This window comes from Calidris pugnax, unplaced genomic scaffold (genome assembly GCF_001431845.1).
Source record: "Calidris pugnax isolate Ruff unplaced genomic scaffold, ASM143184v1 scaffold219, whole genome shotgun sequence".
Classification (NCBI taxonomy): Eukaryota; Metazoa; Chordata; class Aves; order Charadriiformes; family Scolopacidae; genus Calidris; species Calidris pugnax.
The window spans coordinates 14,088,091-14,112,661 of NW_015094507.1; the positions used below are offsets into that span (position 1 = coordinate 14,088,091).

At 38.8% G+C, this 24,571-nt stretch overlaps 1 protein-coding gene across 4 annotated transcripts in view; it reads right to left on the reverse strand.

Annotated features, from left to right (window-relative positions):
* Window positions 1-24,571, reverse strand: part of KLHL32 (kelch like family member 32) — a 122,752-nt gene that overhangs the window by 57,922 nt on the left and 40,259 nt on the right. For 3 of the 4 annotated variants that reach the window (XM_014964750.1, XM_014964752.1, XM_014964749.1), the window contains 2 exons: window positions 16,039-16,146; window positions 5,801-5,899 (listed from right to left, as the gene is read on the reverse strand). In XM_014964750.1, the coding sequence (XP_014820236.1) occupies window positions 5,801-5,899; window positions 16,039-16,146 (207 nt within the window). Of the gene's footprint in view, window positions 1-5,800; window positions 5,900-16,038; window positions 16,147-22,233; window positions 22,359-24,571 lie in introns of those variants that run through there. The other variant, XM_014964751.1, reaches the window with a different exon arrangement.

A 24,571-nucleotide genomic window follows, 5' to 3' on the forward strand; every position in this document is an offset into this window, starting at 1 on the left:
GATGGTGGTGGCTTTATAAACCACCACTCTAATTCTGAGGGGGAGCTTGCAGGGGTGAGGTGTGGAGAGTGTGCGTGCGTGTACTTAGATTAAAAACTCAGTATTAGTTAAAAAAAGGCAAGCCTTGGTTGCTAGATGACCTTTAGATTTTTTCCCAGCAGTTTAATTTGCTCTATATGAAAAACCCAGGAGCTAAAATCCCAACTGAGCTGGGGCTTCTAGCAACACAAAGGTGATGCTCTCAATCTCTGGTGTAAGAATTAATTCATCTCTGAAGAGTGTATCTTAGTGAAAGTTGGGATTGTGTTGTTGGCACCGTTCCAAATGGAGAAGCTGGGTTTAAGAAAAATAAATAGCTTTAAAGCTCTGGCCCCACCATACATGCACACTCCTTTTAATTCCACAGGCAGATTCACTTTTAGCTTCTTCCTTTTAAAACAGTAACATATTTCAATCTATAAATACATTCAAATACTTTGAAATTAGTAGAAGATCCAGAACATTAGGTGCTCATACACCATGAAAAAATTCTGTTTGATAAGCCTAAATTGACCACCACAGTAGAAGGTTAAAAATCAAATGCCCCTACCCAAAACAATTTGCCTGCTTCAGTTATTACCAAGAATTATTCCAGGAGATCATTTGTGAGTTGATTAATCTAATTTTTACATTCCAGGTCTGATCCTGCTCACAGTGTACAATACAGAGGTAGCTCCAAGAAAACTCCAACTGACTGCTGCTCTACAATGCTGTGTTTTTTCAGACTCATTTTAATCACCCACCTAAAATGCTCTTTTCATCTTAAATAAGCCCTCTTTAAAGATGCTACAACCAACAGCAGTAGCAAGTGGACAGATACACCTGTGCCAGTTCTATGCCACAGAAGTTTCTGAAAGGTAACCTAGTACATTTATCATTTAGCAGGGAACTTAATGCAATTAAAACTAACAGGAAAATTGGCATCAAACTTTTAACTTCCTTGACACAAAACCATTTATGATCCCAAGAACAATTTTTAACAGTTGGGGGAACTTTAATGGCAGTCAGGATCACTGCTCCTGTCTACTACGTTTGCTGCTCCCACCTCCTGTGAGAATAGGAAACTATTTCCAGCATTGAGTACAGGGACAAACACCACTTCTAATAAGGCTGTATTGAAAATACATAACTGTCCAACCAATAAACATAATATAAATGATAGCCCAGACTCTGTCCAGCATGTAAATTTAATTTGTTCTTCACAAAATGTGCCAGATCTGGCAGCAGAAAGTTGAAGGGGTAAGTGGTAACGATCATTCCATGTTCTGCCTCTCAGAAAGGACTGTGGGGCTTAGGGCCATTCTGCAACTTCTAGACCCCTCACTCCCAGCTGTCACCCTATTATCTTGAATGTAACTCAGGAGCTACACAGAACTCCACTGAAAACAATAATAACTTTAACAATAACAATAAACTTTTGAAAACACAGGAAATTGTCCCTATTTGAAATATTAAAGCTAAGTTAATCTCATGTCCCAGATCTCTGAATGCCACTAGAAATCAACCTCTGGTTTAAAAAGTGATTACTGAAGCTATACCCACACAATATTAAGTCCACGTTGATCAGTAGAAGGAAATTCCATTAAAAACTCCTATTCTCAATAGCATTCCCTCCAATGCTGTTGAGAAGCAAAGACTCTTTGATTGTTGAAATAATTTGCAGTTTGTGGTTCTCTTTGGTACTGAATACACAAACAGTGGAGAGAAATGACAAAAACTTCTTACATCTACAGTCAGTTATATAACTCAGACCTATTTATGAAACACACATTTCTATGCTCTGAATAAATCTTTTAACACATTTATTCTCTTGCATAAGAATAAAGTCATCACGCGTCCTTCAGAAAAAACATTTATAAGCTTTAAAGCACAAAATAGGTCAAACACACCACTTAATACCACGTTCTCTACAGCTCCATTTAAGAAGCCTGTTCTCAGATCTCCATCACATTCAACTAGCTTTCTCCTGCCTCTCCAGTGTCATAATAAGGCAGTTTTGTTCCACTAGAACTCTGGTGACTAAAACTTTCAAAAAGGGAAACAAGACATTCAGATAACCTGTTCCCACTGCATTTCAAAGCCTACCTGTTGGTTGCAGCTCTCTGCATTAGCCTCCTTTGAAAAACCTCAGCCAAAATTGACACTCAGAGCTGGAAGAGGAACTTGGGAAACAAGTCTTAGAGAACTGGATGTGTATTCTGCAAGCAAGTGCTGTGTGCCTCACCACAGACCTTAGTGCAATTCAAGATACACAAAGCTCAAATCTTCAGCTTAGCCTTCCCACAGCTACACAGCAGCCACACAGTTAAGATCAGTGCATATAAAAGTCAGTGTTGGCTGGAAATGAACCTTCCCCCAATGCACTGTTGAAGACTAATTGTCTTTGACACTTGGACAATCATCTTCAATGAATTAGATCAGTACAGGCGTCTTTGGAACCTCAAAGACTACAAATATGCCTTGGAACAGAATCGTATATGGTCCACACCAATTGCATTTGTAGCCAAAAAAAATCCTTATTGAAATCCATGGAATAATTATAAGCTGCAGATAAAAGCATCAAGAAGAGATGAAACTGTCTGAAGCTCCAAAAATCTGAGAAGTTGTAACATCCAGAGAAAGAGAAGAGCTGGAACAAGCTCTAACGATAAGAGCAGCACTCTTATACAGAAAAGGTCTAGTCCAATCCAAACAATTAAAGACAATCCTAACAAGTTAAAACTCTGTCTCATCATTACACAACAATAATAAGTGACAGCTAGATCCCATATACTGTATTTCATAGAGTCACAGAGTGGGTTGGGTTGGAAGGGACCTTGAAGATCATCGAGTTCCAACCCCCCTGCCATGGGCAGGGACACCTCCCACTGGACCAGGTTGCTCAAAGCCCCATCCAGCCTGGTCTTGAACACTTCCAGGGATGGGGCATCCACAGCTTCTCTGGGCAGCCTGTTCCAGTGTCTCACCACCCTCACAGGAAAGAATTTCTGTCCAGTATCTAATCTAAATCTCCCCTCTTTCAATTTAAAACCATTACCCCTCGTCCAGTCGCTCCACTCCCTGATAAAGAGTCCCTCCCCATCTCTCCTTTAGGCCCTTTTTAGGTACTGGAAGGCTATAAGATCTCCTTGGAGCCTTCTCTTCTCCAGGCTGAACAGCCCCTCAGCCTTTCCTGAATTTATGTTAAACTAAGTTCATGATACCTGAAAAACTCAAAACAGCAAGAAATAAATGCACTTGTCTAGTAAATTAAGAACTCTGCGCAGTCAGACTCATCAGAAAGAAGAGAAAAGGCAAGTATTATTCTCTTCCAGTATCTGTATCATAAACACCCCAGTTACCAACTGCAGCAAAGATAAGTGGCTTTAAGGAATTTTTAACTACTTTGATTTTATTTTTAGATAGTACTAACAAAGCAATGGATTATTTATTTTTTTTTAAATCACCCAATAGTAGGTTGAACATAAACAGATATTTGATGTAATTAATTTGGACCCTGAAAAATATTACAGTCTTTATGTACAGTTCCTTGTTGACTTCTGCTTACACAACTACTCAACACTGATTACTTGCACAGACTGTAACTCTGCAGAACAAACAAGACAGATAAATTCTTACTGTGATCTATTCAGACTGCAGATCTGTCTACAGATATGCCTTGTTGGGGTGAACCTGCTAAAAAATACTCTAAAATGAGCAACATACTCAGTCTAGAGCTCAACATGATGTAAGCTACAGCCATCCTACAGATGTACATGCAGATTCAAAACCTTATAGTGAGACCCTGATTCAAAAATACAGAGCTACCATTTTTCTGTCTCCAAACACGTTCTCCTCCTTATTCCCTACCCTTCATCCCTTACGTTATTCCCTACTTCCATCATTATAAATCTGGACACTGGGTTCACCTTCTCTTCATTTCCACACTAGTGTAGCTCCAGTTACCCTGGCTCAGCACACCACTCAAAGTACAGCAGACCTCTTTCACACCATCTGATTAAACTGCAGATTGACCGTCACCTCCAGAGACTTTGTACTGGTTTGGCTTAAGTTGGCAGCAATGTTTGTTCACTCTGGGTGGGGTTTTTTTTAGAGGTTGGTGTGTTTTGGGGGTAGATTTTTGGTTTTGGTTTTTTTTGGTGTTTTTTTAATTCACTAGCAGTCTGTTCCTAAATACTGGACTATAGCTTGTACATCAAGAATGAGATCCAAAGCACTGCTAAATCTCAAGTTGTCTTGCCACTGCAGTGATCTTGGGATTAAAAATATTAAGATGGTGCCAAGGGTGAGCTACAAATACCAGAGGCTGCTCAACACAGGTCATGGAAGAAGTTAGTCCAAGGACTCACATTGGGCCTGCTCACATTGTACCTGCTCTTTTCCTACAGTCCTCTCACATCCCTACCTCACCAGCACTGCAATACTCAGCTTCTTCCCTATTCTGTAATATTTCCCCCAGCTTCTTTGCTGCAATGGTCTCTTCAGTTCCGTTTCTGACAAAGACAGAACGTGTAAGCAGCAGAAACACGCTCACACTGATTGATTTGTTAGGAAGGAACTGTTGTTTCTCATTACAGTAACCCCTTCCCATGCCTGCCTGACAACTGGTAGGCCAAATGGTTTTGTGGCTCATTTGGCATCTCACATTTCCTATTTCTCAAAACAATCATCTTTCCCATTACATTCCATTTCTATTTTTGCAGAAAAACTAAATCCCTCCTTACATTCCTGAAAGCAAAATGATACAAATTGCAATACCCTACCAGCTCCTTTAACTTTCTAATCAATTTATAATGCACTAATTAATACCACCTTATCATCTGAACATACAATTTGAAGGCTTCCCTAAGGCTAACATTCAAAGAACAGATTCTTTCTCCCTAAGACACAGAGCCTTCCACTAAGTCCTGAAGCTCTTAACAGGAGATCCTGCAAGGCTGTGCTACTCAGTAGCTCAGCGTGCTGCCAAGCTCCCTCACACTGTTCAAAGGCAGTTATGCTGTTGGAAGGCGAGTGCACACGGAGATGGCTGTGCTGCCGTGCATTTCCATGCCCAACTGTTGCGCAGATACAGCCAAGGCACCCTACTTCAGAAACAATACTGAAAAATTACAAAGGAAAGGAAACAGTTCTGTAGAATTCCTATTGCCGTATCTTTTTTATAAGGCTTTTCACAGATGCACATCAAAGCTACATTTTTGCTACCATCGTGAGCCATCTATAAAAGCCAAGCACAAAATATTATTTTACTGGATTCAGCTCTTTTTGCTTCATGATGACAGCCCTAATGTTGATAATATTATCAGCATTATGGGCACGAGAATAAGGTGCCATGATAATAAGCTGTACCCCTTCAGTGAGAGGTAGCACTGCCCTGAAATATGGATCAATATTCTGCTGCAAACACGCATCTGAATGCTTCACAATACTCATATTTGCAATAGGGAAATATTTAACATCTCATAAACTGAGGCAGAAGTAAACAAATTCTCTGGTAAAGGAGGGAATCAAACTCCCATGTGCTGATACCAATCAGTGGACCATCCTTCTTTTCAGGACTGAAAGGGACAAAATGGATGGGAGGAGAAAGCACCTACCACAATCCGATACCCAGATTACACTCAATTCAGGTCTCCTGAAATCCAGTTTACTGCCATTGAGGTTACACCAAGTATTGTACTAATACTCTCCTACTGAAATTAGACTTGAAACAGAAGTTTACAAAATAGTAATGGGTGACAATCAGGCAAAGAAGCCTCACCTGAATGAGATAGTGAGAACATAAACTGAGTAGCTCCAGCAGCTGCAAATGACTCCCAGCTGCTAGGACATCCTGTATCACCCCTGGTTCCAAGAGGATCTGGAAAGAAGAAAATGGAAGGTTTGTCATGCAGAACTCAGAGTAAATACTCAGAGAAAATACTGCAGGCCTTTGTTATTTCAGACATTTAATTCAACATAAAGGACAGAAAGAGTACAATTAAGCCTACAGAGAAGTCTTTGCAGTATGGGAACAGAGTTTTTAAAGTTCACCTGAATTGCCCAAGGGATTTTAAGCAGATTTTTCTCATGAGAGTCCAGAGGCCACATTACCCCCTAAATTCTTTAAAACTAAATACATGCTATTTATTTTAAAAGGAGACTTTTCAAAATAACAGAACCTCCTTTTGTTATCTGTATACCTGGACGTTTCCATATATACTGATGAATCAGCCAACAGAATTGACTCAAAAATCTCCAGTATTAATATTATTCATGCCTGTAAAAAATATACAGGCCAGGAACACCCTTCCCATTCTGCATGGTACCACTTCATAATTCTCCTAACCACCATCGTCATTTTACAGAGCAAGACTGTGAAGGCACAGAATGAGCAGGCTGCTGGGGATGTGCCAGAAAGGGCTTAGAAACCAAGACTGATTATCCTGTCACTTGCTCACATGAAACTCCTACTCATTTCAATTAAAATCACGCACAGGCAGCAGCCAGGATAATTGGGCCTCAGCTCCCAGCCTGGTGTCTTAGGGTCAGCTTGTTAGAGCATCCCTTTCAGGACACAAAAAAAGTCTTTGGGAATACAGACACTGGTCAACTTCTCATCAGTAATCACATTCAAAACTATCCAAAATAATATTATTTAAATATAAGTAGTGCAGCATCCAACAAAATTCAGAAATGCAGGAAAATGAAAAAAATATTTTTTCAAAGATACTCAGTTTATTCAGAGCTTTATCCTTGTTGTATTTCCCTTGGCAACTTTGGTTTCACACCACATGAGGTCAGTCTCTCACTGCTCCACAGGGAAGAAAAGCTTTTTTTCAGATCCTTTTTCTTCTGCCCACACAATTTAGTTTTATCTCACAGCATCATTTATATTTCAAATGCAGTGGAATAAGGAGGACGGCAAACAAATGGAAAGACAATCATCTGCATCTTTTGGACTTAAACGGTTTTTGAGGGAAATTAAAAACACAGGTATGCATTTCTTCAAGCAAAACCACAAATTATCTCCAACACAATAGCTCTATTAGGTGCAGGAGAGAATAGGACTGATTTTTGTTTATATCAGGAAGTCATTTACATTGAGTTCTGTCAGTGTATGACAAGCTTAATGCTTGGGTGTTAAGCCACAGAATCACATGGGATTGGAAAGGACCTCTGGAGATCATCTAGTCCAACCCCCCTGCCAAAGCGGGTCTACCTAGAGCAGGTTGCACAAGAACTTGTCCAGGTGGGTTTTAATGTCTCCAGAGAAGACAACTCCACCACCTCCCTGGGCAGCCTATTCCAGTGCTCTGCCACCCCCAAAGAAGTTCTTCCTCAAGGTGGAACTTCTTACATTCAAGTTTGTGCCCATTTCCTCTTGTCCTATCCCTGGGCACCACTGAAAAAAGACCGGCCCCATCCTCTTGACACCCACCCTTTAAGTATTTATAAGCATTGATCAGTTCCCCCCTCAGCCTTCTCTTCTCTAGACTAAAAAGACCCAAGTCTCTCAGCCTCTCCTCGTAAGGAAGATGCTCCAGGCCCCTAATCATTTTTGTAGCCCTCTGCTGTAACCTCTTCAGCAGCTCCCTGTCCTTCTTGAACTGGGGAGCCGAGAACTGGACACAGTACTCGAGATGGGCCTCACCAGGGCAGAGCAGAGGTGGAGGATAACCTCTCTCGACCTGCTGGTCACACTCTTCCCAATGCACCCCAGGATGCCACTATGTAGGTATCACTATATAGATATTCATACTAGGCTTTCAGTGAGCATATATGTACCTTACATACTGTATAAAGGTTCTTTATCTAGCCAAATAGACATGAAAGGATCTCCAGGCCCAGCACAATCCAGGTTTTTGGCTGCTACGCATGACGAGAGGTAGTTCGATGGAAAGTCAGAAAGGATTTCAGTTACAGAAATATCCCAAATAGGTATTTTTTTTTTAAATGAGCAGCATTGTCAAATATTTTCAAGTGAGAACTCAAGGTCAGACTGACAAAACAAGCTGGTTCAGACCTTGCAGTGTTTGTTATTCAGACATCATTTACACTGAGGAAGTTGTAATCTGATGTCGTATTACTTACTAAGTGCCACCCACCAGCTTAGCAATGTTAAAGACACAACATGAAGAGAACTAGAACCCTAAGCAGATTACTACCTTGTAGGCATAGACAAACTATATTTAACTGTGATAATATTAATGTATTTTAAAGCTGCAGCAATCCATTTACAAGTAATTCTGGTAGCATTGTGAGAAATAGGACAAGAGGCAAAGAGGGTGACAATTTACTACTTAGAGGTGATTTGCACAGTCAGCAACAAAAGTTGATTTGAAGGTAGCAGATATATTTCTTCCATGTTTTTCCATTTCATAGAATCACAGAATGGTTTGAGTTGGAAGGGACTTTAAAGATCATCTAGTTCCAACCCCCTGCCATGGGCAGGGACACCTCCCACCAGACCAGGTTGCTTAAAGCCCCATCCAGCCTGGCCTTGAACACTTCCAGGGATGGGGCAGCCACAGCTTCTCTGGGCAACCTGTTCCAGTGTCTCACCACCCTCACAGTAAAGAATTTCTTCCTGAGATCTCATCTAAATCGCTCCACTTTCGATTTAAAACCACTACCCGTCACCATATCGCTTTACTCCCTGATAAAGAGTCCCTCCCCATCTCTCCTGTAGGCCCTTTTTAGGTACTGGAAGGCCACAATAAGGTCTCCCTGGAGCCTTCTTTCCTCCAGGCTGAACAACCTCAACTCTCTCATCTTGTCCTCAGAGGAGAGGTGCTCCAGCCCTCTGATCATCTTTGTGGACCATACAGCATTTATTCTGTTGAGATAGCATATTCACCTTTGTCTTTCCCAAGATAACTAAGGAAAGTCTACCATGTCTCTTCCCAAGACTTTGCCTTAAATGGGACTATCTGAATTTATATTCAATGCTCATTTGGATACAGGCAAAAATACTAATTCCTCTATGCTAAATGCTCACCATCAGCCAACTACAAGCTGGGGAAACCCATAAGAAAAACAGAATAAGAAAATGTTTTAACCTTTTCTTCTACTGAAACTCACAGGTAATTCACAATTATTCCACACCTCTTAGCTTCTATACATTAATATAAATACTTGATTTTTATTAATTATACAACATAGCTGTTTATATGCTATATAGGCCGTCTAGCTGAATCTTAACACTCAATGCACAAAAATACCACCATATGCATACCACAAGTACACAGAGTGACTGACTCTCCTGTTGGTCTAACAGGCCTGAGGTCTTCAGAGTGATTATTGAAAATTAAGGAGAAGAAAACTAAGATCTACTATGGATTCATACCTTAAAATTCATCACAAATAACTAGTTTGAAAAGTAAAGAGAGAAGCTTAATCATTTTCCCTACACCATCCTCAACCCAAGGATTATGAAGCATAATTATCAGGGCAGAAACTCAGAGTAATTTGGAATCATTTGGCTTCAGACAAACTTTGCAATCTTCACTAGCGAAGGATGTGCCTCTCATGAAACACGCCATCTTAAGACTGGTTTCTGTGCTATTTTTATATTAAGATAATTAGGTGCAATTCAGGTATTGCACCTGGCTGCATCTTACAATCAATCCTCTATTCAACCTTTAATTCTGAGGGTTAATTTTCATTATGCTCTCAACTCTTCTCTGGCTTGTGATGTTACCCAAGGAAATCAGCGTAACCACCTTCTCTCTGTATACAATGGACAGATCTTCCAGATGGCCTGAATAACTTACTTTCCCAAGCCACCAGGTGTGACATACTGCTTGTTTTCAAACTGATATCCTCTGTCAAACTAGTTTTCTCCTCCTTCACAAAGACTGTGTTTTCAAAAGGAATCCTGTTCTTTAAGGCAGCCATTCTACCTTCCATTATCCCACAAACCCTTCAAAAAGCATTCACTAAATCCCATTCTCTCCCTCTTGTGGTCAGAACCATAAATCAAGGCATAGAAAGGATGCAAAAATGTGGTGTTTCTCTGCAACAGGATGTGGAGTTGCAAGATCCAGAAAGGCAGATTACACAATTCCTTAGATCCACATTTCTTAGACATACAATTTAAATCTACATGTAAAGGAATCCATTTATGCTTCATTGATATATTGGGGAAACCTGCTCTGCAGATGCAAGAATTAGAAACTTTTATAAATGAAACCTGAGCCTCTGAAGCACAATTCTGAGGCAGAAACAGGAATTCTATGAGTCCCATGGTCACAGATACATATGGCCCTGAACACTCCCATGTACACCTATCCTCTTGGCAGCAGTTCCATAACTGGAATTCATTCCCCCTTTCCCCAAGGTTTCCCTCTTCCTTTCCCAACTCACCCTGCATCCCCTCCAACCCAGTAAGTACATCTTAGGGCTCTGGGTAAGCATGGAAAAGATTAACTGGAATCACACATCTTGCCCCTCTCCAGTTTTCTTTAGGAGACTTCTTGGCAACATAGAGCAACTAGCAGCTAAGCCTTCTTGGGCTAGGAGCAGTGTATGAACCACCATCCTTTCTCAAGGACAGCTGCTCATGCCTCACCTCCACACTTCCCAGACTGAGAACATGTCCCTACTCCTTAAATGCCTCCCACCTTCCTACAAACAAACCAGTATAAGCCAACAAAAAAATTGTATGGTCATAGCAAAGAGGGAAGTAACGGACAAAAGAGAGCAGGGAGGAAACTCCTTAAACTGTCCTTCTCAACAAAGAAACTCACAGCCTAAGGCCCAGATTAACTATCACCTCTATGGAGTCTCATGAGGTTTATAACTAGAAAGAACAACTAGATTATTTAATCTATTCCCTGTACATTGCAGGCCATTATATTTCATCCAGACACTTTTAAAGACACTACTAAACTAAAGCTACTTTAGGCCAAAGCAGGCTAAACCGTTGTCGTGGTAAGACAACTGTGTGCCCAGACAAAGATGGAGAGATTCCATCTTCGTTCCAGCTACTCATTCCTACCCCTGTAATTTCTTCTCATTTCCATAGAGGTGTTTGTGGGGCCATGAAATAAGTGAGGCGGGGGCATGATTCACATTAAAAACAAACAGCATTATGCTGTAACAGTAAGGAAATATGTAATGTCATGTCAGAAAATTCTAGAAAGGAAACCATATGGAATTTTACACAGAAAACAAGAAAAAAAATATTTCCTAAGATTCCTGCCAGTCTGATGCGAAAGAAAATTCCTTCTTGACTGAGCTTGCAGTGATCAGCATTTCAAACGAGACAGGCATCTAACAAAAGTACCACTTGTTTTTCCCCTCTGGAGACCATTCTGTGTGCTTCAGAGCAATCAAAAAACCTAACTTTTCTTTTAGAGCAATTTAGACTGCATTTCACTCACAACCAGTTAGCACTTCTGCCTGTCTCCCTGATCATTTGTGCTTCAGTTGAATCCTGAGCTCCCTCCACGTTGAGGAGTGCTGCTTCAAAAAAGTGTGAGTAGGGGAAGAATGTTCTAGTCCCCTGCAGGCAACTGCCCAAAGCCCTGGCACGTAATGATGATAGCACTCATTACAAAATCCAGATGTCTCATTAGCCAATGCCAGAAGGAATCACGACCAGCTTTTCTCTGATGTGTGTCATAATATTTTTCCAGAAAATTAAATTAAAATCTGTGTTAAATGCACAGCATATAGATCACAGAATCATAGAATATCTCGAGTAGGAAGGCATCCATAAGGATCCTCTAGTCCAACTCCTGGCTCCTCACAGGAGTGCCTAAAACTAAACCACACGACTATGAGCGTTGTCCAAATGCTCCTTGAACTGTGACAGGATTGGTGCTGTGGCCATTTCCCTGGTTGCCTGTTCCAGTGACCAACCACCCTCTCAGTGAAGAACCTTCTCCTAATGACCAGCCTGAACTTTCCCTGATGCAGCTTCATAACATTACAAAGTAAGTCCCATTATTATAAGTAAGACTCCAAGCAAACTCATTATTTTTTGGGATAACTTTTCATTACTTTGATTACTTTCAGCTCTAGAAAAGCTGTCTTGTCTATAGCTTGGTATCTATCCAGAGCAAATAACAGAAAACATTTAACTTTCTCTGCAATAAACTGCATAAACAGGGTTAATTAGGCTCTAAGCTTTCTGGGCAATCTTTAGCTGAACTGTGAACCTAACAACTTTACATAGTGGTAGGGACAGAAACAAGATTATCCTCCTGATAGAAGTAAAAAAGGAAATGTCCCAAACTATCAAATTTATACTTTTTGCTTTGAAATTGGATTGAAAAATGATGTTAAGTATTTAGAATAAGACATAGTCCTGCTGTATTCAGTCTTCCATGACCTTGGCATGTTGTCCCCGCTAGAAAAGAAAGAGGATAGTTGAAGTCACTTTTTCTAGGGACACCAGGCAGTTCAAACAAACTCTATGATTTATTTTGATTAAAAGGCAACCAGTGGAAATGCTACACACAAGATGCAAGAAGGCACTTACCCAAGAAAATCAACCATCACAATACAACTTTGCAATACACCTCGTTCACAAGTGAGCTAGAAAGGATTAACAGAACAGGAGGTGCTAAAATATTGGTAGCTGTCTCCCCCTTGGTCTTAACTGGAAACAGCAGATGAAATACTGGTTGCTCACTAGTTTCTGTGTTGATTGTACTTCATCCATCTCCCTTCCAATGCACATCTGACACTTGCAAAATGCCCCTGTGAGGAGGAAGGGGGAGTAATCCCGTCACTGAGACTCTGGCCTGGCCTTACTGCTGCCAGCTGTGAAGTGAGGGAAGGACCTTAAAGCCCTTTGATGAAGAAAGGGTATGTCAACTACAATGGAAAAAGAGTCAACTACAACAGGAAGAATTTTGTCTCTGAATTCTGAATATGGGCATTACATTGTAAAATGCCTACAGCCAAGAAGGAACCTATTTAAGGCATTTTTTGCCAAAGATTTCATTATTAGAAGATTACTGAGAATCTAAATGCATCAAACAAAACCACATTCTGCTGATGTCCCTTTTGTTAGTTTTTATTTATTTCCACAGCAACATTGCTTGCTTTGTGATGATTAGAGACCATAGTAATGGATTCATTCATTTGGAATTATGATATTATTTATATATAACTTGAGTTTTATAAAAATCCTTTGTTCTGTTGAACAACCAATTTTCCCTTAAAAGCAAAATATTTCCAGCAGTAATTATGATAAGGCACTGTCTGCCTAAGTAGACAGGAAGATGAAGTTTGTATTTTAAGTCCGCAGGCATGTTTCATATTAAAAAGAAGAAAAGAAAAAAAAAAGGCAAGGATGACTGTTTCATTTCAGATTGCAATGTCATGCTAAAAATTAAATTTCTTAATTTTGGTAACTTTCAAAAACTGCAGGCATCAAATATTGCCGTCTTGCAATATTAAATATTTCCACCAGATGTCTCCAATATATTCTTTTACACAGAAAGTTACATTTGTGTTACTACACTTCAATCAAAGTTTAGCAGAGAGAAGAGAAGAAACCTGAAACTAAATATTTATCTGTTTAGACACGGATACCTTAGCACTGTCACTAAATTGTTGCCAGTTCCACAATGTTACCTAAAGAATCCGCATGTTTTTTGACTAATATTTTGGCCAAACATGTTAAAAAAAGAAGGAAAAAAAAAAAAAAGAGTTTATGGCTTTCACTTTTAAAAGGCGCATCAAATCATGTCTTGATACCCACATTTTTTTGCCAGATGATAGGAAAGGCAGAAATAGATGGATCCATATCTATATTGATATTGGTGTCTAACTATCTATGTCAATTTAGATGTGGTTTGGTTTTTGTTTTTTGCTTTTTTTTTTTTTTAAGGTTGGACTCGATGATCTCAGAGGTCCCTTCCAACCATGGTGATTCTGTGATTCTGTGATTTTCAGAGCAATATAGGGTTGTAATTGGCATGAATGAGTTTTGGGTTACTAAAAAATCATTTGTTTGTTTTTGAAATCAGAAAGAGTTCGCAGACCTAAACTAAAGACGACTCCGTTTTCAAAACTCTCTCTGATGTAAGCATGCAGTAATCCAGTTATTTATTAATAGCCTTTGTGGATTACTCCCACTCATTACCTTGAAACGTTCACACTGATGCTGTCAGCCTGAGTCAGTACACAAGCAATGCTCAATACTTAAAAGTGAGTGCCAGAAGAGTATTTCAAGGACAGGAGGGAAAACTCGATGCTGCTAATTCTCAGACCTGCACATCACTGAGTTATGCTTCAAAGGCATCTTTGTAAGAGAACTCCTACAGAATCCTTCTCATTTCTCTGTGCTTCAAAGTAGCACGTGGTGTATCTGATAGACACGACAGAGCAAACTGTGTCTTATAATCACTTATATATATGAGCAACTGTAGATACATGCACATCTGTATTTACCTCAAGAAGCCCACTCATTTATTCAAAGTAGATCCAAGAAAGACTTGGAAGTCTCTAAAGGCTCAAGGATAAAAGGCACGTATGATTTACTAGGGAGCTGAGGATAGTATCCTGGAAGCAACGTGGGGTGGATTGTTGGCTTACATAAAAGCCAAATCCATCCTTTCAAGGTTCTCAACATATTTTACATAGATTTATTAGACTTTGAACTTTGCTGAAAGATAGGGGAGTATACCTGTATTCACAGCAGACAGGATGGGACAGATAGAATCAATTACAACCCATTCTCTCAAAAGATACTTCCATTCAGCAATAAAAGTTCTCTCTGAAGAATAATCGACCTATAGTTTCAAATACAGGTTTTCAACAGCACAGGAGACATTCAATTTTATCTATTAAAACTTTCAACTCAGAAAACAAAAGCAAACCAATGACAACTTACGTGCTGAGATCTTCAGCCAATTCATTAATATAGCACGGCATCTCTGTTTCTTATTTTCATCAAAGACATCTTTGAAAAAGTTATGTTTTCCGTAACAGCAGAAACACAGAAGTTTCAAGTGCTAATCTCTAAGGCCAATGATAAATTATAACGGTTGTGTGGATTGGTGCCAAAAATAGCTCCTTTAGAACAGGTAAAAAATTTTCTATCCTTATTATTATTTAATTACCTTTGAAAAAAAGGTAAGGACATACACTCAATCCACAGTACGGAAGCAAATGCCTTAAATTTGTATGACCCAACAACTCTTCCAGAATAATGTAATATGGATTTAAGTTTTCCATTTCAAAATTAACTAATAAACAAATATACACCAATGGATTCAACTGTTATAGCAATATTTCCAGAAATAGTTTGGTTATCTAGAATTCTAGAGTCCAAAGCAAAAATAGCTGGGTGTTCTGAGCTCACTATCCATGAACTCTGAACTGAGATGAAGTCATACAGCAACGCTCTCCACGCGTTCAGTGTAGAGATATGACAGGTCATATATACATATTTTTTTTTGGAGGGGGCATGAGGTGAAGAGGAGCATCATTCTGCATTTTCTGAAGTAACGTTATGTGATACATGACCTGCTATCACAAAAAGTGCTACAAAAAAGATGTATAGTACCTATAAGCATTTACAAAGATGCTTGGACTGCATCTGTCCAGAGAATAAGAGACTACTTTTCCCCTAAATTATATAATTTGTCAAACACAGCAAAGTTTATAAATATTTATTAGTAAGAAAACACCTAGGGTATTTTTCCTTTCTTTACATTTAAATTAGCACGCAGAATCAACTCAGATGAAGTCTTTATTAACAGCCAGGCCACCACAAAAGGGGTATACAAGTCCCACATGGCTCACTACCTGGCAACAATGCACATAAACAGCATTTTTCTTAGACAATCCCACTAAAGAAATGAAACCAAAAAAAAAAAAAGAAAAAACAAAACACCAAACCAAGCCAGTATATGAAAAGTAAGATCTATTAAATCTAAAGACCTTGTAGTGGGCAGTGCACGAGAAAAATTTCTGGTACCTCTGTAAAGGTCACCTTCAGCTTTTATTGCAGTTTGCTTTCATTTGTGTCTCTTAGTTTGAGGAGTTGTACAGTACCTGTCCAGTATATGCGAAGTCCAGAGCTTGTTTTAAACCGAGGCTTGTGACACCATGCAAATTCACCTCATGAGCTTCACTTTCAACCATGCAGAGACTGAACATTGCCTATAGAAAAAAAAGAAATGACTGGGTTTTCCCCCTTCACTCTTGTTTTTCCTTGAATCAGAATTCTAAATAGCAACAGACTTGTGAGTTAGAATGAGATCTATACCAAGTTTTCAATACTAACTCCATAGCAATCAATCCTGCAACTAAATTATTTTATCAATAAATACAAAAACTTACTCTGGAAAAAATGAAGCAAATCCCTTTGGTCCACATATATACACATAACTAAGTAATTCAGGTGAAATCAATGGGAACAGTCACACAATAAGGTAGCATTCAATAAAAAAAGATAAAGAACTGGACTCTGGAAAAAAAAAATCTACACAAGCACCACTAGAAATAATACTTATGTATAATACCATTACATATAGGAATAAAAAATAAGCCATATGCAATTATTTGTATGGGAAGAGGCAGTTAACACACCATCTTTTATAAAAAATCCTTTCCAAATAAGCATCTCAGACTGGAACGCAAACAACATAATACTCAAGTTATTGAATGAGGAGGAAGCATGGAGATGCAGTCACCTAAACTTACAATCTCCCCCTACTTGTTATTGCTCCAGTTTCTCAGATCATAAAATCTAAATTGAAGACTGGCAAGGTGCTTTTGTTCCCTGAAAAAATCCTTGAGGAGAGCAACTGTCCCTTTCATCCAGTCTTACTTTCCAGAACATCAGTCTTTATCGCCTCCCTGGACTAAACCAACCCTACTCTCTCTGGATTCTTGTAGAAATCTTTTTCTTCCCACCTCTGCTACACTCTTGTCTTTGCCTGCCACTAGTCCCTCCCAGCCTGCACCCCGCTGCAGTACCCCCATTTACCACTCCTTCCCTCCTATCATCAATATCATTCTCCACTCTTTGTCCACATTTTTTAACAAAATATACCACTCACAGTTTTTAGACAACAAACCACAAGCAAACAAATGGAGCAGTTCTACAATCTGTCATTGCTGAAGCAACTCTCAACTCATTCCCAGTAGGTTTGTACCAAACTTAATTCCTCTATGAAGGCTACCAAACCTCACCTTGGAGCACTCTAGTAAAGAAGCATTTCTTATGAACATACCCTCTGGTACTTCTTCTCAGGCTGACACCTGCAGAAGCTGAGACAGTCAATGAGAACACTGGATCTCATATGTGCAACCTGTCCACCAAGCACTGCTGAATTTAATGGTAAAAATAAGCCCTACCCCCTCTAACAGTTTAGCCCACAGCATTCACCTAAACCCAGGTGGCTTCTTTCAAGAACCGAATGTTTCCTGCAAATACGTAATTCTTCTGAATTGTTAGTACTTTCATCATTAAAACACCATATTTTGTCATAAATCTGTTGCCTGGAAATCATCCAGCGTAAGCAAGAGTAACATTTACTATACAGTCACTCCTTGTATTTCTGTAATTTCTATTTCAATAAAGTGATACCAGGGCTTCTTCCAAACTGGCAACAGAAATGAACCATCAAATAGTTTAAAAGGTTTATCCAACAAATAGTTGGATAACTACAAGTTGTAGTAAGACACAGCCATGAAATGTACCTAGATAGAAAAAAAAATATTCTAACAAGTTCAGACACTTTTCTAATTCCATTAAAAATGTAATCAGAGTTGGACATTTCATTGTCATTCAGATGTATCAAATGAGCTCTAATAACTACTGTGAGGCTTCAGGGCTTGCCAGGAGCTGCAAGGTACCAATCAGCCACCTGCTCCTTGCAAAAGCAGACCTGCAGTTTGTGTCTGGAAAAGCTCCTCAAAAAATGAGAAGCTAAATTCACTGCTAAATAAACTTCTTGGATAATAATCCTTTCACAAACCTATTCCTGAAGAAAGAGAGTAAACTAAAAGCAACGTCTGTCCCTATAGGTTGGATTTCCACACCTTCTGGACACTCAGTTCCATCAGAGAGGGTCTGCAGGTTAAGCTTACAGATACAAGGAAACACTTAATTGAATTTGTCTGTGGACCACGAATCACGTCTGTGAAGAACTGGTAGAGCTTTTCGTTGTAGACTTACTAACTCTACCTTTAGGAGACTATTCTATTGTATCACAGACATTTCACCGTGGTCCTTAGGGTTTATTACTACACCTAACTTTGTAAACTCAGCAGGATCAGGTCGCTAGCTCAGTCACTGTCCATAATCATCCACACCATTTAATGAACACGGCCTCCAGCAGAGTTTTGCCCCCCTGCCAACCAGCACTCCCCCAGGAGATGCCTGGGCTATGCTTCAGGGGATAACCCAAGCCATGGCTGTTCCAAATAGCGTGGATAAAGCCAACCTGTTTGCAGAGAGGAGAAGGTTTAGCCATATGGAGACAAGCCATGGCGTGCCCGTCATTTTTAGCGTCAGAAAAGAAGGCCTTATTCATCTTATTTACTAGTACAGGCATAGTCTAATAATGGGATGGGTGATCAAAACCATAGCTGCCAGTAAACCACAGGATTATGGCTTTGTGTGCCACCTGCTATATGGAGTTCATTTTCTCCCAAACTATCCTCTGAGTATTCTTTGGAAGCTTTTGATAATGAGTATGAACTACATTCGTTTTTCAGGAGGAAAGGCCAAAGAATTTGATTAAAAGATAGGTCTGCAATGGTCCTCAGCCAGTTCCCATTCAGCTGAACTGGATTAGCCTCCAGGAAAGTCGTCTCCCACACAGACGAACCTAGTACTGCTCAGTGACCCACACTGCTTTCACCAGCAGGCAAATTTCCTTCTTAGCCTGATAATTTAAGGGTTTAATCCAGCATGAAAAAAAATTCTGTTCAATCACAGGCAGACATTGGGCTCAAACTCAGTCTTTAATTTGCACTGCTGTACTTGAATATGGTGATTTTAACTGTAGAAACAAATGGAACATTAAATTCTGGCTAGAGACTTCACCAATACCTGGAGAATGAGTTACGGTTGGGCTGTCAAACTCCAATTTCAGCTGCATCTCTGAAAATGCTCTGAGGTTTTGTGAGCTTAAATAGATCCATCAGTCATGCTTTTAATGCAAGGCTAGTAGTCTACTTTATTTTTCCCTTGGGTACATTAAAAACAAGGCAAAAGATAAACATCTTGGGTGGATGTACGAGAGAGACAAGAAAAAGAATGAAATATAAAATATTTGGACAAGTGCACAATTCAAAGTCAAACTTACCAGAAAAGGTACCAAATTTGGCTAAGCATAAAATATTTGTTTTAGTTATTCATTTCTTTCAACAATGCTAATATATCATACTTTATTTTAAAATACTTCTGCCTGGACAAAATTAAATCATCTTTGAAAATGCCTCATTTCTCCTCCAAGACCTTCATGAGAGTGAGCAGTAGAAGTTGCCAGTATGTTAACCACAGATTCCTTTTAAGATAAAACCCGCTGGTGAAAAGGTTTATCTTTTCTTCCACTTCCTTTAAATACCCAGGAGTTGTTGTGCCATCCAATCAGTCACTGACCCAACATTGTGGGAAATAAAGTGATTGATTGAATTCTGCTGTTTTAGTCAAGATTTTAATTAAGCCAATTCCCCAAAAGAAAAATAAACACAATCCACTTGTCATTCTGTAGCAATTGCTCCAAAATTCAGGTTTCAACATCCTGTCACAAATTGATATGTTCCATTTGTGGAATCCTACCTGAGCTCACACTTGTTTAAGAAGCTACAAATTAGGATGGTCTCATTTTTGTGGGGCAGGCAGACATTTTATTAGCTGTACATAAAGGAGGGAGGGAGGAATCAACCCTCCATTCTTCTTCTAATCTTGGCCTGAAACAGAAACAGCTAGAGATCTATTCCCAAAAGAAAAAGAAAACAATCCCTGGATAAAAAGAATTAAACCATAAAACTGTCAGACTCTTAAAATTTGACTTCTAAGTAATGGCAAGTTGGTGGGCATTTAATACACAGCACACTTGCATATGGTTTTGCTACTTTGCCCTCAGCAACCAAAGGCACTTTTATAAAATAAAAAGTTTGTTCTTCAGCAAACCTAGAACACAAAAGATGACGAGAAGCTCACAACAGGGTGAGTAGGCTCAGATGTGATCAGAGCTGACGTAACCGGATAAAATAGCCCGAGTGAAAAATGCTTAGCACAGTCACTGGGTTTGACTTTCCATGAGCAGTTTTTGCTGCCTCTTAGCTTTCAAAAGCAAAATGCAAGATGGGTGGAAAACACCACTGAATCAGGATAATGTATTACCATTAAAAGAAGTAGAAATGAGACAAAAAACGTCTACATACATTGATTTTATCACTCAGGCAGCAGTGCAGCAACAGGTACAGACTCCTTCGTAACATACAACTTTAAGAACAGACACCAAGGTCACAGAGACACAACGTGATATTCAAAATCTCCAAAATTCAAATTTGCTCACTGTCGCAGTGGTGAGGTAAAAAATTGCTCCTTGCCTTTGAGTCATTTTATTACTTACTCAGACGTTCCATACCCATGAGAGTAATGAGTTCTCTTCATTTGTACACACCAATCTTACAACCATGTCAAACATAGCAAGCAGTAAATCATCACAAAACCACTTAACCAGGTTGTATGATATTTTATACAAGTAAACTCTTTTGGTAAAAGAATTCCACAGAACTCAGAGCCCTTTTAATGGCAAGAAACAGAATCAAACATAAGCAGCCTCAGCAGACAGGTAAATGAATAGAAAAAGAACAAATGGTTATGCTGTTAAAAAAAATAAAAATACAGTGATGAAAATTTTAAGTAACTTACTGCTATGGCTGGGGAAAACAAACTGGAATTCTTATTATTGAGATTTTATAAGCTTTCTGCTGGGAGTTAAAAAATAGAATAAACTACAATAATAACAAATTGAACACCGAGGTAACCACTGGATTCTAATTTAAACCTGCATAAAAGCTGTTTAACATTTAAAGGATGTTTAAAGGAAATTAATTAAGTCACTAAATGAATAATAGTATGATACATTGGGTAAATACGGGACAGAAGGGAAATTGGTAAAATACCTGGAAACTTGAGAGAAAAGGAGAGGAAATTGTCATCAGGGCCTGTAATAACAGTATCAGAAGTTAGGTAGCTGTATAGCAAAAGTAAGTAAGATTTTTTTCTGGGTAATCAACAGATAGAAATAGGCATGTTTAGACACCAATTCACAGAACTTAATGGGATGAAATATTTTTTTCTAACTGTAGAGGAAGCCTAAACACTTAGCTTAGCCTAGATGCCTAAAACAGGTGAAAACTTTAATCCTAATAGTAAAGGGTTGAGCGAACTGAAGAATGGAAGTTGAAGGGATAAGATTGAATTGTGAACTTCTGAAGATGAGTATTTCTGGAATGAAAGTTACAAACCACAACAGCAATAATAAACTGAGAAATGTTTGCACCTCTAAGTTTGCTTCCTGTAATAAATTACTATATATAAGATCCAGAGTTTTCTTTCACTTCTCTGAATTCACATAATGTCATTTCTACTTTAAAAGCCTTAGGTGAGTGGGTCTTTAAAAGAAAAAAAGTTACAGATTGCCAATTATGAGAGGCTGAATCCACACAAAATGCCTTCAACTTGCCTGTCTTGACCTTCTTATGCTCATCCCTTACTTCAGCTACATCAGCCCCTGGCCAACTTTTCTGATACGTTCCAAGTGGGAGATGAACAAATGACTATTTAAATTAGTGCCTTCAAGAAATACCCTGGATCTTTTAGGAGTGAAGTACGTGGCTCCAGTGCATAGCAATCACCTCTGAAATATCTCAAAGTTCCCTCAGCAAGATCGTGAAAAGACATTCATCATTATCCATTTTTCTTTGATTCAACTCTAAATGAAACTTTCAAAAGAAGTCTGAGCTTTCAAAAACCAGAAAGTAAGCTGAGCTTACTATAGCAACGTACAATAATTTAAGGAGCTACATTTCCAAATTTCCTCCTCCTGTTTTCTCAAACATTGTTTTGATAAGTACCAGCAGCCTTAGTTCCAAGTCCACTACAATACAAAACAAACATTTGAAGCTCCCCACCGGTGCATAGCTCTGACCTACACAGATTCTTGTTCAATCACAGACTTTGCAGTAGATAACAAACAAAATAAAAAAGTCCTGGGATACCTCAGAGTCACTTCCATTAAAGGCTGTATTCACATGATGTTCATAGGATTTCAGCAAGACTGAGCTTGTTTTGCACAACTCAGTGCAAATATCTCAACTCAGTCCATCTCCCACTCAGCTTACCCTGTCACCTCTCATCCTTGATTCTACCTGGCAGTTGAAAGCTTTTGCAGCTGATGTGCAAGAACTGCCTTTACTTTCAGCTGTTACTCTTGCGTGGGCGTCCAAAAATGGGACACATTCTCCACTGTCAAGTGCATAAGCATTTGCTGCACTTCCTCCCAATCACCACCAGACAGGGAGAGTGGAAAATTGGCACGGGGTGAACTCGCATTCCTGTAGTTCCTTTCATTGCACCACACTCAAAAAAAAAGATGAACACTCAGGAAAGTCAAGATGAACTAAGAGCGAGTTAAGCGCAATGCCCATGAGCTTTCCCATCTCTTAAGTCAGCACAGAGTGCTGTGTTACCAACTCTGACGTTTCCTACTAATTATCAACTATATTGTAAACACTCTGGCCAAATGCTATGGGAAAAAGTTCTTATCATTCTTAATAGAAATTAAACCCTAAGTATGCCATCCCACGCAGCCGCTTATTATTGAGGCTGAGCTCTATAGGAAAAAAATTAAAATGCACCAAACAAATCATTCGGTACTCACGCTGACTATTTAAGTAACTTTTTTCAACCCAATTAAAAAACACGTCTGAAGAAAACAAATAACTTTATATATCCTTATAGCTGAAAAAAAACCCACTACGACAATTTTGAGAGCGAACATCTACTCCGTCTATCTAGCAGACTAATTGGTAAAGAACTGATCATTGAAATTGCCAAGGTTTTCCTTAGCTATTTATCTTTTGTCACTGAATTTTTAAAGTAACTAACACTAGCATTGTTTTACTGTTTTAGAAAAGCAGAATTGACATCTCAAATTTCTGCCTCCACAATCCCACAATGATATTGCTTGAGGGTTTTGAAAAATTATTTTAAAATAGATAGGCATCTTCATTAAGTGCAGTGTTTTATTCAAATTCACCTCCCACAGTATATGCACTTACTTCTATATTCACCTGTTTCACGTCTTTTTCTTTACAGGAAATCGATCGTAATCTCATCTCATGCATTAGAAAAGCGATGAAGAAAGTAAACTAACACTTCAGAGATCTTGGATCACTTTCCTACATTGCTCAGGGAACTCGGATACGATGTGATGCCTCAAGATTTTTTTTTTTAATTGCATTTGTAATTTTAAGCCTGTGAGAAATTGTACTGGCATCAATGGAACAGCTCAGCCATGCATTCTTTCTGATTTGGGACCTTAGCCTATCTGTATGTAGGTCACTCAAACTTGTATCTTATCTATTTGGACTATAAACTCTTTCAGGCCAAAACATTCTCCTTTGCAGTTTATCCTAAAAATAGCAACTCACTGTTCGTGTAACAGTAATATTAAATAAATAAATCACAATCTGTTTAATCCCCTTTGTTGTACTACTCCTGAATTAACCTTTAGTTCCCCATTCTAATCCTTCATTACATAAGCAATATTATTTCTTCTTTGCCATTTTCACCTACCACAACAAAAAAAATCAGAACGTATTAACAGGAGTCAAAATACTGCTTTGACAGATGACAATGTCCAGATCAAATATCAACTATGGTCTAGATACGTAACGTATACTTATCCAAATAACCAATTTAATATCTGAATGTCTCCTTACTGCATGTAAAAATGGGGCTTTTTCTTCTCGTAACTAGAAAGCCATATCTTGCTTTGTTTTCCTCCCAATTGAAGCCTGTCTATCCTCAATCCATCATCAACCATGTCCTCTGGAGTCTCTTGCACACTGAAAAACATATCCATCACTATCAACTGCATGAAATATGATTAAGAGGCTCATTACATGATTCTTCTGAAAAAGTTCTATATAAATTCCCAGAGAAAATGTCACATAACATCAATCACTGATAACTGAGCCTGCAGTAATTTATCTGCTCAATGAAATCTACCTAAATATTGTTTTTTAAGCATTTGCCGTGCAACTAAAATGAATCCTGTAAAATTAAAAGGTCGGCTATCGTTCATAGTTAAAGGGAATATATAGTTAGAGAAAAGAGAAGAAATAAAAAAACCTGAGCAGCAAAATATAGAATTTTATGCGCAGTACAGAAGTCTCATATATTACTGTTAGCAAAGCAAATTCCACTGAACCTTTGGTGTTTCTTTCAGACCATCAGTGTCAGACAGTGACACGTGATTACACAGCCCCTAAGAACTTAACAGATCAATGATATATGCAATGTACTTATTGTTAACACAAAAAGACATCACTT